General features: G+C 51.2%; 1 protein-coding gene across 2 annotated transcripts in view; it reads right to left on the bottom strand.

Annotated features, from left to right (window-relative positions):
• DPYSL2 (dihydropyrimidinase like 2) overlaps nt 1–14,601 on the bottom strand; it is a 151,168-nt gene that overhangs the window by 37,644 nt on the left and 98,923 nt on the right. For both annotated transcript variants that reach the window (XM_004619136.2, XM_004619137.2), the window contains exon 4: nt 901–1,065. In XM_004619136.2, the coding sequence (XP_004619193.1) occupies nt 901–1,065 (165 nt within the window). The remainder of the gene's footprint in view (nt 1–900; nt 1,066–14,601) is intronic.

The raw sequence follows: 14,601 nt of genomic DNA, 5'->3' as shown, positions 1-14,601 counted from the left end.
CCTTTGATTGCCAGCTCATGGGCGTATCCTTCTGAGCTTAGAAATGCCAGAACCCAAAAGTAATAGGCATCTCCCCGTAGGTTAAGGCCCAATGAGGGGAAGCTTGAGTGATAGCAAAGCGGGTAGGGCATTTGCCTTGCAAGGGGCCGACCCGGGTTCAATTCCCAGAATCCCAAACACCACCAGGAGTAATTCCTGAGTGCGTGAGCCAGGAGTAACCCCTGTGCATAGTCGGGTGTTACCCAAAAAGGAAAAAAAAAAATCCAATGAGGTCAACATATGACCCCAGGAATCTAGTCTCCCAGAATTCTGTGGTTTGGCAATGTGACTAAATCTCTCAGGTTCCAGAGGACAAGGTCTCAAAACACACTGAAGTCATCAGGTGTCCACCAAGCCCCCGAAAGAGTTTCAGAACCTAACGCCTAGAATCTTGCTCCCTCAAATAAGTCTTGGGACAAAAAAGACACCTCAAGTTATCTTGGAGTTCCACTACCCTCAACTCCTGTTCTTTTCTGGTTTGCAGGAAGAGCCTGCCAAGGGTCTCGGTGCATTCTTAAGCCTACCCAGAATTCCCTCTGGGACACGCATTATTATTCTTTGGGAGCAATTACTCCCAGAGCCTTCACTCCCAGGCTGGCCAGAGCACACAGTTCTCTTTAACCACCACACTGTAAACAGTGGTTGCATAAGAATAAGTCCCCCTAATAAACTCAGGCTCTCAGGCTTTCTGTTGATTTCTCCCTGAGTTTGCTGTGGCCCAAACCCTCTCTCCCAGCGGACACAGGGGTGAGGCGTGATTGGATCTTGAAGCACTGCTCAGATCTTTTCTTCATAGAGCAGCGCCAACTCCTGTGCTGGTATGGAAACATCCCTGGCGGATATGAGGTCAGCGCCACTTACCGTGGTCCTTCACCAGGGCCTCCATCTCCTCCTGGATGCCCTTATGCCACTCGGTGATGTCCACGTGCAGAGAGTAGTCACAGCAGGACTTGCTGTCGGCCCATTCCCTCCACTGGTCAAAGGCAGCCAGCAGGCTGGTCCCAGGCTCAGGAATGACGTGGTCAACTAGAAAGGAACAGACGTTCGCATCATCAGTAGGAGGCTCAAGCGCCGGGGACCAGGAGCTACCTACGCAACTCAACCCTCGGGAAGGCTTCCCGGGTCCAAAACCAAGATAGTGATGTCTGCAACCAGCTTCTAAAAGCCCACTTGAATCCAGCGGCTGGCCGGAGAGGGAGAAAGCAGAAACTTGGCATGGCCTGCTGCCCGGGTGAAACCGTGCATGCACTGCCCTGATCTGATTTCCCCATCCCTGAAATCGCCCCCTTTCATGGACAATGGTCCTTCTGGACAATGGCCGTGTCAAATGGCTGGCCAGAGCTTTCAAGCCCTTTCACGGCCTCCAGGGCTGCTTGTGAGATGCCCCTCCACCAGATGCCAGGGAACTTGAAGACGCTGGCCCCAGGCCATGCAGACGGGGCCTTTTCAAAGGTCCCGGCGTATCCACTCTCTCATCACCACTCATATTTCGGCAGCATAATACCACTTTGTAATTCAAGGGTAATCTTTCATCTTAAAAGTTCAAAGTGTTTTTAAAATGGTGGCTATTGTTACATTATTATTGAGTGAGGCGAATGGGGAAGACAGAGAACTCTGGACTTGGACTGCCCTGAAATTGCTCCACTACCCAGCAGCAGGTACTGCTGAGTAAGTTACTTAATCTCCACTACCCTAAGTTTCTGTGTTGGTTTAAAATGAGAATACTACCAACATTTATTATGGGGACTACAGGCAATGGCGTATCTACCAATCGTATGCCACTCCTCCCTTCAAATACTCCAATGTTTTCCTTATTTTTCAGACAGAGAAAAATCTCTGGCAAAATCTCCAAAATCGTGGCCAGCTTGGTTCTTGCCTACCTGCCCCTACAACAATTACCATGAATCATGGTTCTCTCACACGCTGCTCGAGACCCACACCTGCAACATCAGCCTGATCCTTCCTGCATTTGCACATGCTTTTGCTTTTATCCCAACCAGGTCTTGAAGCATTCATCTAACTTCCGCATTGATAGAAGGTTTACCAGAAGAACGGTCGCCCCACGGCCAAGACGCTATAGGAACTAAACTAAATTGCCCTAGGTCGCATCAAACGTGTGCAAAAATGAGATAAAACCCTGGACTCCTGACTCCTAACATGTCATGAATCATTCTTTGAAATAAAGTATATTAGATTTTCTGCAACCAGGTAAGCAGTTCTCGGCGAAGAAAATGCCAGTGCTGGCAATAATAGCGGGCTCAGATTTCTGAAATGGAACAAATCACGCGGACGCAGCTAAATTGCAATGAGCTGAGCCTGGCTTTGTGTACCTCAAAAATATGAATGTCTAAGCTGAAATTACTCTTGAAAAGTTTCACTTGGGGTGGGGGAGGGGCTCAGGTCTCCTGTGTAGTGTGGAGGCGGTTCGGGAGCCCCTCACCGCAATTCTTGGCCAACCAAGTGGCAATTCAGCACAAGGGATGGAGGACGCAGGGCTGCTCAGGCCCTGTGGTGCTGGGGATTTCCAGGGTCACCCTGGCAGCACATGGGGTGACTGCAGGGCTGCACCTTGGGATGCTGAGGGGATCATGTATGCCAGGGACTGAAATGGGGTTGACCACATGCAAGGCAAGAGCCTAAACCCCTGTACTATGTCTCTTGTCACAAAACTTGTAAGTAGAAGCATACGTAATTTAATGCAGACACACACACACACACACACACACACACACACACACACACACTGGACTGTATATAACATTAACTAGGGAAAGCAGTAAGGACAAACCCTTCTAAAGCAAGCCTGCCCCTACCCAGACAAAAGAAAGGAAAATGATGGAGACAAAGAGAGCAACACCGATGAGGAAGAAACTATAAAACGACACCTATTCTGTCTCCCAACAGAGACAGAAACTCCCCTCACCAGCCTCGCCAGGTCACTCACTTCATCTCTTACCACCTCCCCACCTCAAGTTCCACGTTCAGAAGCAGCCAGAGGATCTCCTCAAACTTTTTATCCATTCCTGACTCTTGGCTGCTCAAGTCCTCGGGTACCTCTCCTCCCCCAGTTCCTGGCTCCCCCAGACCCGAGCCCCGCTCACCTCTCCCGGGCCCCCTCACCAGTTCTCATTCTCTGACCAGCCCAACTCCAACACAAGCTGTCCTCCCTCTGTGGAAATCCATTCTCCTGGCACTCACTCCTCCTGCTCATCCTTGCCAACCCAGGGTGGCATCACCATGGGTAGCAGCTTGTGCAGCAGCTCCCTTAGCGTGCTATCTGCCTCTGCCTCTGGGATGTGAACTCCCCCCGGAGCCCACATCTAAGGAAATGCTCAATAAATATTTTCCGTGAAGGAGGCGATGTTCCCATCCAGCTAACATTCCGCCCTGCGAGACCACATCAAACACAGAAGGAGCTGTTTCTCCACATTTCCCGGCTCAGCCCCCAAAGTGTGCAAGACCATCCCTTGCAAACAATGCTCCTCAAACTTCGGGGTGCGTAAGAACTACCCAAGAACACACCAAAGTCCGGCTCCCGAACAGCTTCACTACAGCTGGCCGGAACTAGAGAATATGCCTCTTACTCTGCCCTCTGGGGCCTGATGATTCTTCCATGAGCCACTTTCTGCATCGCTCATTGCCTGTAAGTCATTTCTCACTTGCCTCTCCAGCCCCTCTATGCTGTCATGTCTGTTTTACCAAGAGGGCCCATTCTCTTGGTAAAAATACCGTGGACACAGCCACGGTATTTCTAACAAATAGTATCTGTTCCCCAGTTCTGCAATCATATGGCTTCTGTGAGTACCCCCAAACAGCTCCCACAGTTAGACATTCTTCACCCGGAATGCAAAGCTTGAGCTGAGGGCTTTGGAGAAACAAGCATGTCTCTCTCTCCCAGAGCTAACGCCACTGTGAAACGTGTCCGTGAAAAGCTCGGCATGTTTCCCACAGTCCTCTCTCCACAGCCGCTCTCCTGGGAAGGGCTGCTCCCAGAAGCAGGGCAGAATGTCACGGTCACTTCCGGGGGCAGCAGTGTGTCCTAAGGACTCATGCCTGCTACTGGGATATAAAGAAACATCTCGGTGGAATAACAAACACTCAGAGGTGCTGGAAACATAGAACAAGAGAGATGGTATTCAACAGGGAACATGCCACTCCTCGGGGGGCCGGGGGAATGGTGGGGGCAGGAGGGGTGGTGGGGTGGAGGGCAATGCCTACGGTGGAGGGAAGCATTCGGCTGCAAGTGTTATGTACCCTCTGTGAAAAAAAAAATTTACATATATAGTATATAATATAAGGGCTGGAGTGATAGCACAGTGGGTAGAGCGTTTACCTTGCACTCGGCCGACCCGTGTTCAATTCCTCTGCCCCTCTCGGAGAGCCCGACAAGCTACCGTGAGTATCATGCCCGCACGGCAGACCCTGGCAAGCTACCTGTGGTGTATTAGATATGCCAAAAACAGTAACAATAAGTCTCACAATGAGAGACATTACTGGTGCCCGCTCGAACAAATCAATGAGCAATAGGATGACAGTGACAGTGACAGTATATGATATAAATAAACATAAAAATATATAAATATATATAAGTAGCACTGTTGCACTGTCGTCTGGTTATTCATCGATTTGCTCAAGTGGGCACCAGTAACGTCTCCATGGTGAGACTTGTTGTTACTGGTTTTGGCATATCGAATATGCCACGGGGAGCTTGTCAGGCTCTGCTGTGCGGGCGGGAAACTCTCGGTAGCTTACTGGGCTCTCCGAGAAGGACGGAGGAATTGAACCCGGGTCAGCCGAGTGCAAGGTAAACGCTCTACCCACTGTGCTATCACTCCAGTCCAAATATATATAAGTACATAAAATTGTAGATATGTTATAACATATATAAATTTTATTTTATATATATAAAATGTATATATATAAAGTGCTTCTCATAGAAGCAGACTGGTGGGTAGGAGGCAAATAGGAGTGAGGTGGGGGACTGGTGAGGAAAGTGGGCACTGATGAAGGGATCAGTGCTAAAACATTGTATGCCTGAAACCCAATCATGAATAACTTTGCAACTTCACAGTGACTTAATTAATAAAAATGTAAAAATAAAACAAAATAAAACACACCCATAAAAGGGCTGATGCCTGAAACAATGTGCAGTGACCTCACAGGTTTCTCTCAACTTCCCTAAGAGCCAGCCCTTTGTCCCGCTACCCGCACCTCCGTGCTTATGTGAGGCCTCAGGGACCGTGCGGTGAAAAGGCTGTGAGGTCCAAGAGCTCCGAGCTGAGGCCAAGTCTGCCTCCGAGCGCCCCTGCAGTCCATTCTCTGGCCCCTCCTAGAAAGCAGGTCGGGAAGAACCTACTGTGCAGGGCTGTAGGAAACTAAAACGCAGGAGAGAGCAGCTGGCAAGACGCCATGCAACACAGAATTTTTGGTCCCCAAGATGAACAACTAAAACCCTTCCTTGGTTTCTGGGACAGGCCTGAGGACCAGGCTGATGAGGGCGCTAAAAGCGTGTCCTGGTACAGTGGCCCGGAACTGAGGTGCTACAACCATTGGCCACAGTGCTCTACCCAGAAGGCATCAGCCGATTCCAAAGGACTGTTACTATTTCTCTTCAAACTGTCAAAAAAAAAAAAAAAAAACACTATACTTGGGGGGGAGGGGGGTGTAACTCACAGGTCACAATTTAAGTCATCTGTAACAGTCAGTGGTTTTCATATAATCAGAGTTGGACAAACATCAGCAAAACTTGTTTTAGGCCACCACTCAAAGAGAAAGCCTGTACCTGTACCTGAGCTCTCTCTCTCTCTCTCTCTCTCTCTCTCACACACACACACACACACACACACACACACACACACACACACACACACCCTCTCAGGAAACCCTGTTACCTGAGCAGTCTCTTTCTCCCCTCTCCCTCTCCTCTCTCTCTCCCTCTCCCCTCTTTCTCTCCACTTTCTCTCCCCTCTTTCTCTCCACTCTCTCTCCCTCTCTCTCACCTCTCCTTCCATGACACCAAACATTCACTCTCTGTCCCTATGAATTTGCCTGTTTTGGCATTTCACGTAAATGGAAGATCTTCCTTTGTTCCCTTGGCATATTTCCAAAGTTCCTCAGTGTTCAAGCATGAATCATCATTCCATTCCTTTTCATTCTTTTCACTGCCTTGAGAGGTTTACGTATGCTATTTTTATGTTTACTGGTTGCAGCAAAGTGTTACCCACTGAATTTCCAAGCTTCTTTTTGAGCATTAACACACACACGTAGCTTTGGAGTTTGCAGCATTTAAATGACCCATTTTATTTTGAGATCAGCGTAGATTCAGAATCAGTTGTACAAAGCGACAGGGATTCCTGACTCTCCACCAGTAACATCTTGCCTAACCTTAGTGAAATATCAAGAGCAGGGGGGGTCAACACGGATGTGCTCCAAGAACCCCAGTCTGCATAAAGTTAGCAGCTGGTGTTTCTGATTGGTCCTTGAGATCAGTTCTTTTATATTTAAAACACAGAGATAGGGCTGGAGAGATAGTACAAAGGGGAAGGCACTGATGACCCCAGCACTGCACATGGCCAGGAGAGATCCCTGAGCACACAGCCAGGAGTCAGCACTGAGCACTGGCCACTAGTGCGGTCCCAAAACTAACCATAATAGTAACAACAACAGCAACATCAAAGATGCCAGCGAAGCCCTGACTGTATCTTGATTCTAGACCTGAGTGACTGAGCAGGAAGCCAGGAGGAGGAGGGGAGACAGTCTCTCCAAAGCCCCAGAGAGTCCTGCTGGGGCAACACATGCCCCTCAGTCCCGCACACACCACCTGCACTCCCGGGATCTGTCCACTACCAGAGATGCCTTTCTCCTGCCTCCTGTTCCAGAACCATCACTGCCTCCCTCCCTTTTCCCTGCATTTAATTGTGCATGTGACCAGCCTCTCTTTTTTCAACTCAGATCAGTTATCAGAATCAGAATCAAACCATCGAGGGATAAGAACACAGGCTCCGGCTTGCTTGTCCACGTGGCCTCCCAAGCCGGTCCTTCCTCAGTCGGTTCTCAAGTGACCTGTCCAACAAGGGATGGCTTTGATTGGGAGAGATAAAAGTATCCGGGGGCTTTGCCTGCCAGTGAGGATAACACAGTTTTGTTCTGAAAGAAAGACACACAGGGCAGAGAAAGCCATGCCTGGGAACCGAGTGAGGACAGACTGGGGTGTGACACCAGGTCCTCACCAGGTGACATCAGACAACATATGTCTCTGGCCTTCTGATTCTTCACAACAAAATGGAGCTAATCGGAGCACCTAACCCAGAGTGTTCTGGTGAGAGCCAATGAGTCATGTGGGAACAATTCGGCAACTGGCTGAGCAGATGGGCTCAATCAGCCCTGCAGGGACACATCATACTCCTTTAGAAGGAAAACTCACCAACCTCTAGGAAGTGTGTCCGTGCAGCCTTACACATACAACCTGCCTTGCACGAACATCCTATTTCTCCCACCGTGCAAGAACCGTTTTCCTAACTGCTGAAACAAGCTAGAATCTGGGGCCTAGATTTCTCATCTATCAAGCAACCATAATAAAGATCCCAGCTTGGGGCCAGAGCGTTAGGACAGCAGATAGGGTGTTTGTCTTGCACATGGCCAACCTGGGTTTGATCCCCAGCATCCCAGGGGGGGTCCCCTGAGCACCATTAGGGATGATTCCTGGGTGTAGATCCAGGAATAAGCCCAGATTACTGCCAGGTGTGGTCCCAAAACCAAAATAAATAAATAGAAATTTTACTTAAAAAAAAAAAAATTCAGGAGCTGGAGCGATAGCACAGTGGGCATTTGCCTTGCACACGGCCAACCTGGGTTCGATTCCCAGCATCCCATATGGTTCCCTGAGCACCGCCAGGAGTGAATTCCTGGGTGCATGAGCCAGGAGTAACCCCTGTGCATCACCAGGTGTGACCCAGAAAGCCAGAAAAAAATTTTTTTCAGGGGCTGGAGCAATAGCACAGTAAGTAGGGTGTTTGTTTTGCAGACTGCTGACTCAGGTTTTATTCCTAGCATCCCATATGGTCCCCTGAGCACCAGCAGGGGTAATTTCTGAGTGAAGAGTCAGGAGCAATCCCTGTGCATCGCCAGGTGTGACCCAGAAAGCAAAAAAAAAAAAATCAGTTTTGAGGGTGTTGCATGTTTGTAGCCTGGTAGGAGATGGAGTCTGTATACCACAGACGCACACTGGTCCAACAGGATTGGCCATCATTTATGTTCTCTGCTCTGTGACACCCCTCAAAGCACCACCTAGGGGAGCTGGTCTCCAGAAGGCACTCAGCGAGCACTGCAGAGATCAGAGGACACGCTGGTCTGTGTCCCTGGGAGGTGGGGCCCAGCCAACCCCAGTTCGGGCACTTTGGAGAATCTCCCTTTGAGGGCTCCCATGGGCACCACAATTGAACACCCCAATTGGAGGACCCCCCAGCATTCCACCAAAGCCCTCGGAGGTGAACAACTCTCCACCTGTCCCCCAGACACATTCACCAGCATCCCTCCCTGCCTTGGTAGGAGCCCACAAAAGAGCCTTAGCTGGGCGGAAGGGCTGGCAACGTACTTCAAAAGATGAGAGAAATGGCCAACATGATACTTATCGTGTCCTTCCTATGAGTCTGGAATCAAGAACGAATCTTGATTTCTTGATTTTTTTGTTTGGTTTTGGTTTGGGAGTTACCATACCTGGCGGGGCTCTGGGCTTACTCCTGACTCTAAGCTCAGGGATCACTTCTGATGAGCACCGTGAGGGGAGCAGGGAATCAAACCCAGGTTGACCACGGGCAAGGCAAGCACCCTACCCTCTGTGCTGCCACTCAGCCTCGATTCTCAGTGACTCCTTCCAACAGCCCCGTGAGGCAGAAGCCAGTGCTGGCCCGGGGTGAAGAAGCCAAAGACCAGCGAGAGGAAGTAACTCCCTCACACTACTAAAAAGGTGACAAGGGTCTGGCATACAGAAGGTGTCAGCACTCAGACACCAGCCGCGCCCCAGGAAGCTCCCAGCACAATGACCATGGACTTGGCCAGTGCAGACACGGGCCCGCAGAGACCTAGGTGTCACCCAGAGTCCCATCTCTTAGCCACCCCAGTCCAAAGAAGAGTGGGGAGACGGAGTATGTGGAGACATGACTGATGGCCTAGCCCTTTAACAGCAGTAAGCGCCCAATCCAACCGACAGGAAAAGGGTGACGTTTTCCTGGCACGCCACCACCTGTTCCTCACTTCGGCAACCCCCCAAGGGGCACGGGCCAGCCCAGTGTCTCTTTCCCAAACGTTCTTTTGTTTGGCTCTAAAAAAAAAAAGTGAATATATTCCTGAAAGCCAGCGAGCCATAAGCAAATACTCAGCAGCCACCGAGCACTGCTCGAGTCGGGAAGCCTGATCTGCCGAGAGCATGAACCGGGGCAAGAGCCAGTAAAAGGCCTTTGTAAAATAAACAAGCCCTCTCCGTGGGGTAATGATCTATCGGCCAGCTGTGGAGGAAGCAGAGGCCACTGTTGGAAACAGCACGCTGAAGGGTTTTTAACTCAGCTGGAGAGAAAGCCCCCGGGCCGAGGGAAGGGCTCTCCCGGCCACCAGGCCCTGCAGAGTTCAGGGCGGGCGACACCCGCTTTCTCCCGCCTGTCATTCACTCTTGGGCCCCCAGGTCCAGCTTCTGCCCTGCCTGGCCTGGCCGTGACAAATCCATCCCCCCTGTACCACCCCTTCCGCCCCCTTCCCACACCCGCTCTGTCGTAACTCCTGGGCCTGTCTCCCCTTCTGGGACAAAAGAGCAGCTCCAGCTCCTTTTGCTCCTCCACATTTTCAATGCCCGTGTCCCCCCCCCAATGCTCTCTCACTTAACTGAATCACTTAGAGTTATCCAACAGGCCTTGGTGGAGGGGTGGGGTGGGGCCTGAACAACTGAATAGCACTTCCTCTCTGGCTGGCCTGCAGGGAGGACTCCCTTCCTCCCCGTTCTCCCTCCCTCCCTCCCCCCACCCTTTCTCTCCTCCCTCCCTCCCTCCCACCCTTTCTCTCCTCCCTCCCCTCCTCCCTCCCTCCCACCCTTTCTCTCCTCCCTCCCCTCCTCCCTCCCTCCCCTCCTCCCCCTTCCTTCCTCTCACCTTCCTCTTCCCCCTCCCCCCTATCCCCTCCCCGTTCCTCCTCCTTCTTCCTCCCTCCCTCCCCTCCTCCCCCTTCCTTCCTCTCACCCTTCCTTCTTTCCCCTCCCCTCTTTCCCCTCCCCCTTTCCCTCCCCCTTCATCCCTCCCACCCTCTCTGCTCCCTCCCTCCCTTCCTCCCCATTCCTTCCTCCTTTCCTCCTTTCCTCCTCCTTTCTTCCTCCCTCCCCTCTTCCTTCTTCCTTCATCACCCCTTCTTCCCCCACCCTCCCCACACTCTCTCTCTGCTCCTTCCTCTCTTTCCCCTCCATATATCCCGCCCCAATCCTCTTTGCGATTTTTTTTTCTGGATGCAACTGATCTAATACTCACTGAAGATCTGAACATCCAACCCCTTCATATCTCCATGACAACCCCCTGGAAAGAGGTAGGACTCCCCCCACCCCCAGCCCCACTCCAGTCCCAGCACTTGTCAGGGTCGCCCCTCCCAGGCAAAGGGAATTATCCAGGAGCTGAGAGAGAGCACTGGGACTACAGCCCCGGCGCTGCAGGTCTGGGAGTCTGTGTCCACTGGAATGGAACGCTGGGGGTCCAGGAGGAGTCAGCACTGGGTGTGGGAAAGAAGACCCGGTGGCCACACCCAGAGTCATTTCTGATCCCAAAGACGCTCTTGGAGAGACATCACTGACCTTTCCTCCCATTTTCACCACATAGGCATGACCAAAGGGCCCCACTTCAGGAAAACAAACCAGCCCCTCGAGACTGACTTTAGTGGGAACAGCAGGACCAAGCTCCCTTCCGGTCACTGTCTGCATTCCCTTGGGTAGAAATGTTTCCTGACTCACACCTCGGCTGATGCTCCGCCAGGTGGTCAGCGCGGGCTTCGAAGCTAATGAGGACCCTGCAGGTCACAGGATTTGCCTGTCGTCGTCATGCAGACACAGACTCAGGGCCGGGATCCAACTACAAAGCGTTGTTTTAGTCTGTCCTAAGTACCACTTGTGGCGTTTCTACAAGTAGCTCTCACTCAGCCTTCCACCTAAACCCGGTTCTATCACCCCAAAATGCAGGTCACGTACATGGGGAGCAAATGAACTAGCCCCAGCGGGCAGCCGGGGGAAGAGAGCCAACAGGGGTAGCTGAAAGTCATTCGGGGCGTCAGGTAGAAAGCTTGTCAAAATGTCAGCACCTCGTAAAACCCTTCTGAGGGCTGGTGCCGCTCGCACATGGCCGCCGTGCACGCAGGATCAAAGGCCAGGCTAATGAAATCTGTGTGTGGCAGGAAGGATCGTTCACGATGTGCAAATCCTTTAAGCGACAACCCGAACAGCCGGCAGAAATCCCCTGCTGGCGTCATCCAAAGCAGACACCGAGAGGAGGCGGAGGGCCTGAAAGCCCATAGGCTGGCAGCGTGGGGTCGACCTTCCCAGGAAAGGGACCACGAGGGGCGCTGATGGGACCCATTTTGCCAAGTGGCCTCACCAGCCTCCAGGGAAGGACTCGGTTTGCTCTGGGCCCGCTCGGCAGGAATGTGCATCCAGAACTGGTTGCAGGGAGAGAAAGACAGAACGGTGGGTGCTCCCCACCGTTATATTGCCTTATATGCAGCTAACTTGGGTTCAACTGCCAGCACCCCATATGGTGCTCCCAAGTCCCATCAGGATTGATCCCTGAGTGCAGAGCTAGGAGTAAGCCCTGAGCACAGCCAGGGATCCCCCAACCCCCCAAAAAGAGTCGTGGCTGCAGGGAAGGTTTCACCAAACCATTAAGGTCAAGGAAGTGTACCTGAGCAACCTGTTTCACCACCAGGAGAGCTTCAGTCATTTTTGCACAATGATGCTACTAATTGACCAGGAGTTACTTATTGATAGAAACAAACCTCCAGAATACATTTGGAGAGACACGAATGGCTAGAAATCAGATTCCAATCAAAGGCTGTTAAAAGACTGGGGTGTAGATTAATGTAGAGAACATGAGTAGGGCCCTCAAACGTGTGAGGCTCTGAGCTAAATGACTGGAACAAGAAGAAAGAACAGAAGAAAGGATAAAAGAAGAAAGAAGAAGGGAAAAAGGACAGGAGAAGAGGGAGGAGAAGGGAAGGAAGAGAAAGAGGGGGAGAAGAAGAGGAAGAAGAAGAAAGAGAAGGAGGAGGCAGGGGAGGCTGTTCATCATTTCAGTCATGAGGAATGTGAGTTCCAGAAGTTTCTAGTTGTTATATGGGTGAAGCTGGAGAGATAGTATGCTTGCCTTGCATGCAGCCGATACAGGTTCAATCACCCTATATGATCCTCCAAGCCCTGCCACAAGTTTCCTGAGCACAGAGCAAGGATGAGCACCACAGGATGTGGCCTAAAAACCTAAATAATAGTAACAATAATAATAATAACAATAACAATAATAAGTAGCAATGTAAGAGCTAATTCCAGGTCTAAATCCAAAATCTGGGCTGTTGCCTTGTTTGTTCTTATGACAGGAGAGAACTCATTAATAATGATTTAGTAGCTATTTTTATCATCTTCCAGGTCATATGTATGTGGACCTCCTCCAGATCATGTCTATGTGGGTGTAATCACAGGATCTTCCACTGTTAATTGTGCTGGTTGTGTTTTGGTTTTGTTTTTCTGGAATAGCAAGTGATCTTAAGATCTCCATAATTAATTGCGGGGGGGGGGGATGGAGGGCCACAACCAAGAGTGTCTGGGGCTCACTCCCAGCTGTGCTCAGACATGCAGTACAGAGGATCAAATCTGGAGTTCCCACATACAAAGCAGGTGGTTCAGTCCTTTGAAACCATCTTCATAGGTCCAGAATCTTCAAACTTTTTTTATTTTGCTTTTTGGGTCACACCCAGCAATGTTCAGGGGTTACTCCTGGCTCTGCACTCAAGAATTACCCCTGGTGGTGCTCAGGGGACCATATGGGATGCTGGAGATCGAACCCAGGTCAGTAGGATATGCAAAGGCAAACATCCTACCTGCTACACTATGCCTCCAGCCCTTCACAGCTTTTAATGAGAACTATTCTTGGTGAAATCTGCTATACTTTTAACACTGCCCTATGTTGAAACTACCAATTGTTTCCAATTTCCCTCTAGGATACAGAATTTCCTATGAACATATTCGCACAAGTATCTCCCTGAGTACATCAGACAGCGTTCTCTAGAGAGGATGCCTACATTTGGGACCCTTGAGAAGCACCGCTCTCAATACAGATGACCACTTTGCGTTCCAAAAGCATCGCCACTTCAGGATGTGACCCAGCCACTGCTGATATTTTCATCTGAGTTGCTTGCTATTTGGAGAAACTAAAAGTTTAAACAAAGCAAAGGCCTCTCATCGGGCTGCTTTTCAGATAAATGGCCCCCTTCCAAGATCCAAAAGACTGAGTATACACGAGATCAGATCAACCCACGGAACAAAGAAGTTACTGACAAGGAGCGGGCCCCATTAAAGGGCTAAGTCCAGCACCGCTGTTCAAGAACCGGCAGCCTTCTCCCAGCACCCTAAAAAAGACGACTCCTTCTGAGACAGGAAGTGGGCAGGGCAGCAGCGGGGGGGGGGGGGGGGAGCCCAGGCCCTGGGACCCAGGTGTTGAGAGAGACGCTGTGCTTTGTCTGCATTCGACACATGCTCGTGGACAAACTCGAGCCCTTAATAGGAAATGCCATCTCCAAAGCAGGATGAGGACATCTCGGCCCGGGGAGCGGGCAGGGGGGAAGGTCCCAGGCAAGCTGTATGCTCCAGGTCCGTGCTGCACTTTTCCAAGAGATGTTGAAATCGCTGGCTGACGGAGAGACGGTTCTGTTTCCTGTAATTAGACGGGCCTTCTAGGGCTGCAGAGGAGCCAACGCTGATGGGCTCTCCTCCCCGCGCACCGACCGCTGGCAGAGACGGAGTTTGCTTCAGAGAAACGCTCCGACCCCCGAACCCTCACAGCAACGCTGTTTCCAGGGGCTTCTCCACCGAGGCGCCGGGCCACATCTGGGCCACCACACCACCGTCACTCATGAAAGCGGTGTTAGGGAAACAAAAACAGCTGCGTGGAAATAAATGGCCTCCGGAGCTGCAACTGTCCATACCGAATGTTCTGGAAACGGGCATGAAGAAAACCCGCAGGGACAAAGAATACTGCATTGGTCCGGCGCTCTGCCTGCTGAACTCATCTGGCCGGGGTGAAAAGCTGGCTCTGCCAAGGACCCACAGCTCTAGGCTCTAGGACTGGGGCAGGTTACTTAACCCTCCCGTGCCTCCGTTTCCCGATCGGCTACATCAGAGCAGCAATAGTGGCTACCCAGGGTAGAGGGATTAAAAGTCTATGGGACCAGAGCAATAGTACAGCAGGCAGGGCGTTTGCCTGGCGTGCAGCTGACCTGGGTTTGATGCCCAGCATGCCAGACAGTTCCTCAATCAATCCTCAGCAAATGTGATCC

This window comes from Sorex araneus, chromosome 7, assembly GCF_027595985.1.
Source record: "Sorex araneus isolate mSorAra2 chromosome 7, mSorAra2.pri, whole genome shotgun sequence".
In the NCBI taxonomy this organism is placed as follows: Eukaryota; Metazoa; Chordata; class Mammalia; order Eulipotyphla; family Soricidae; genus Sorex; species Sorex araneus.
Note: the sequence above shows the minus strand (reverse complement) of the source record. Positions and strands in the feature narration are given on the sequence as shown.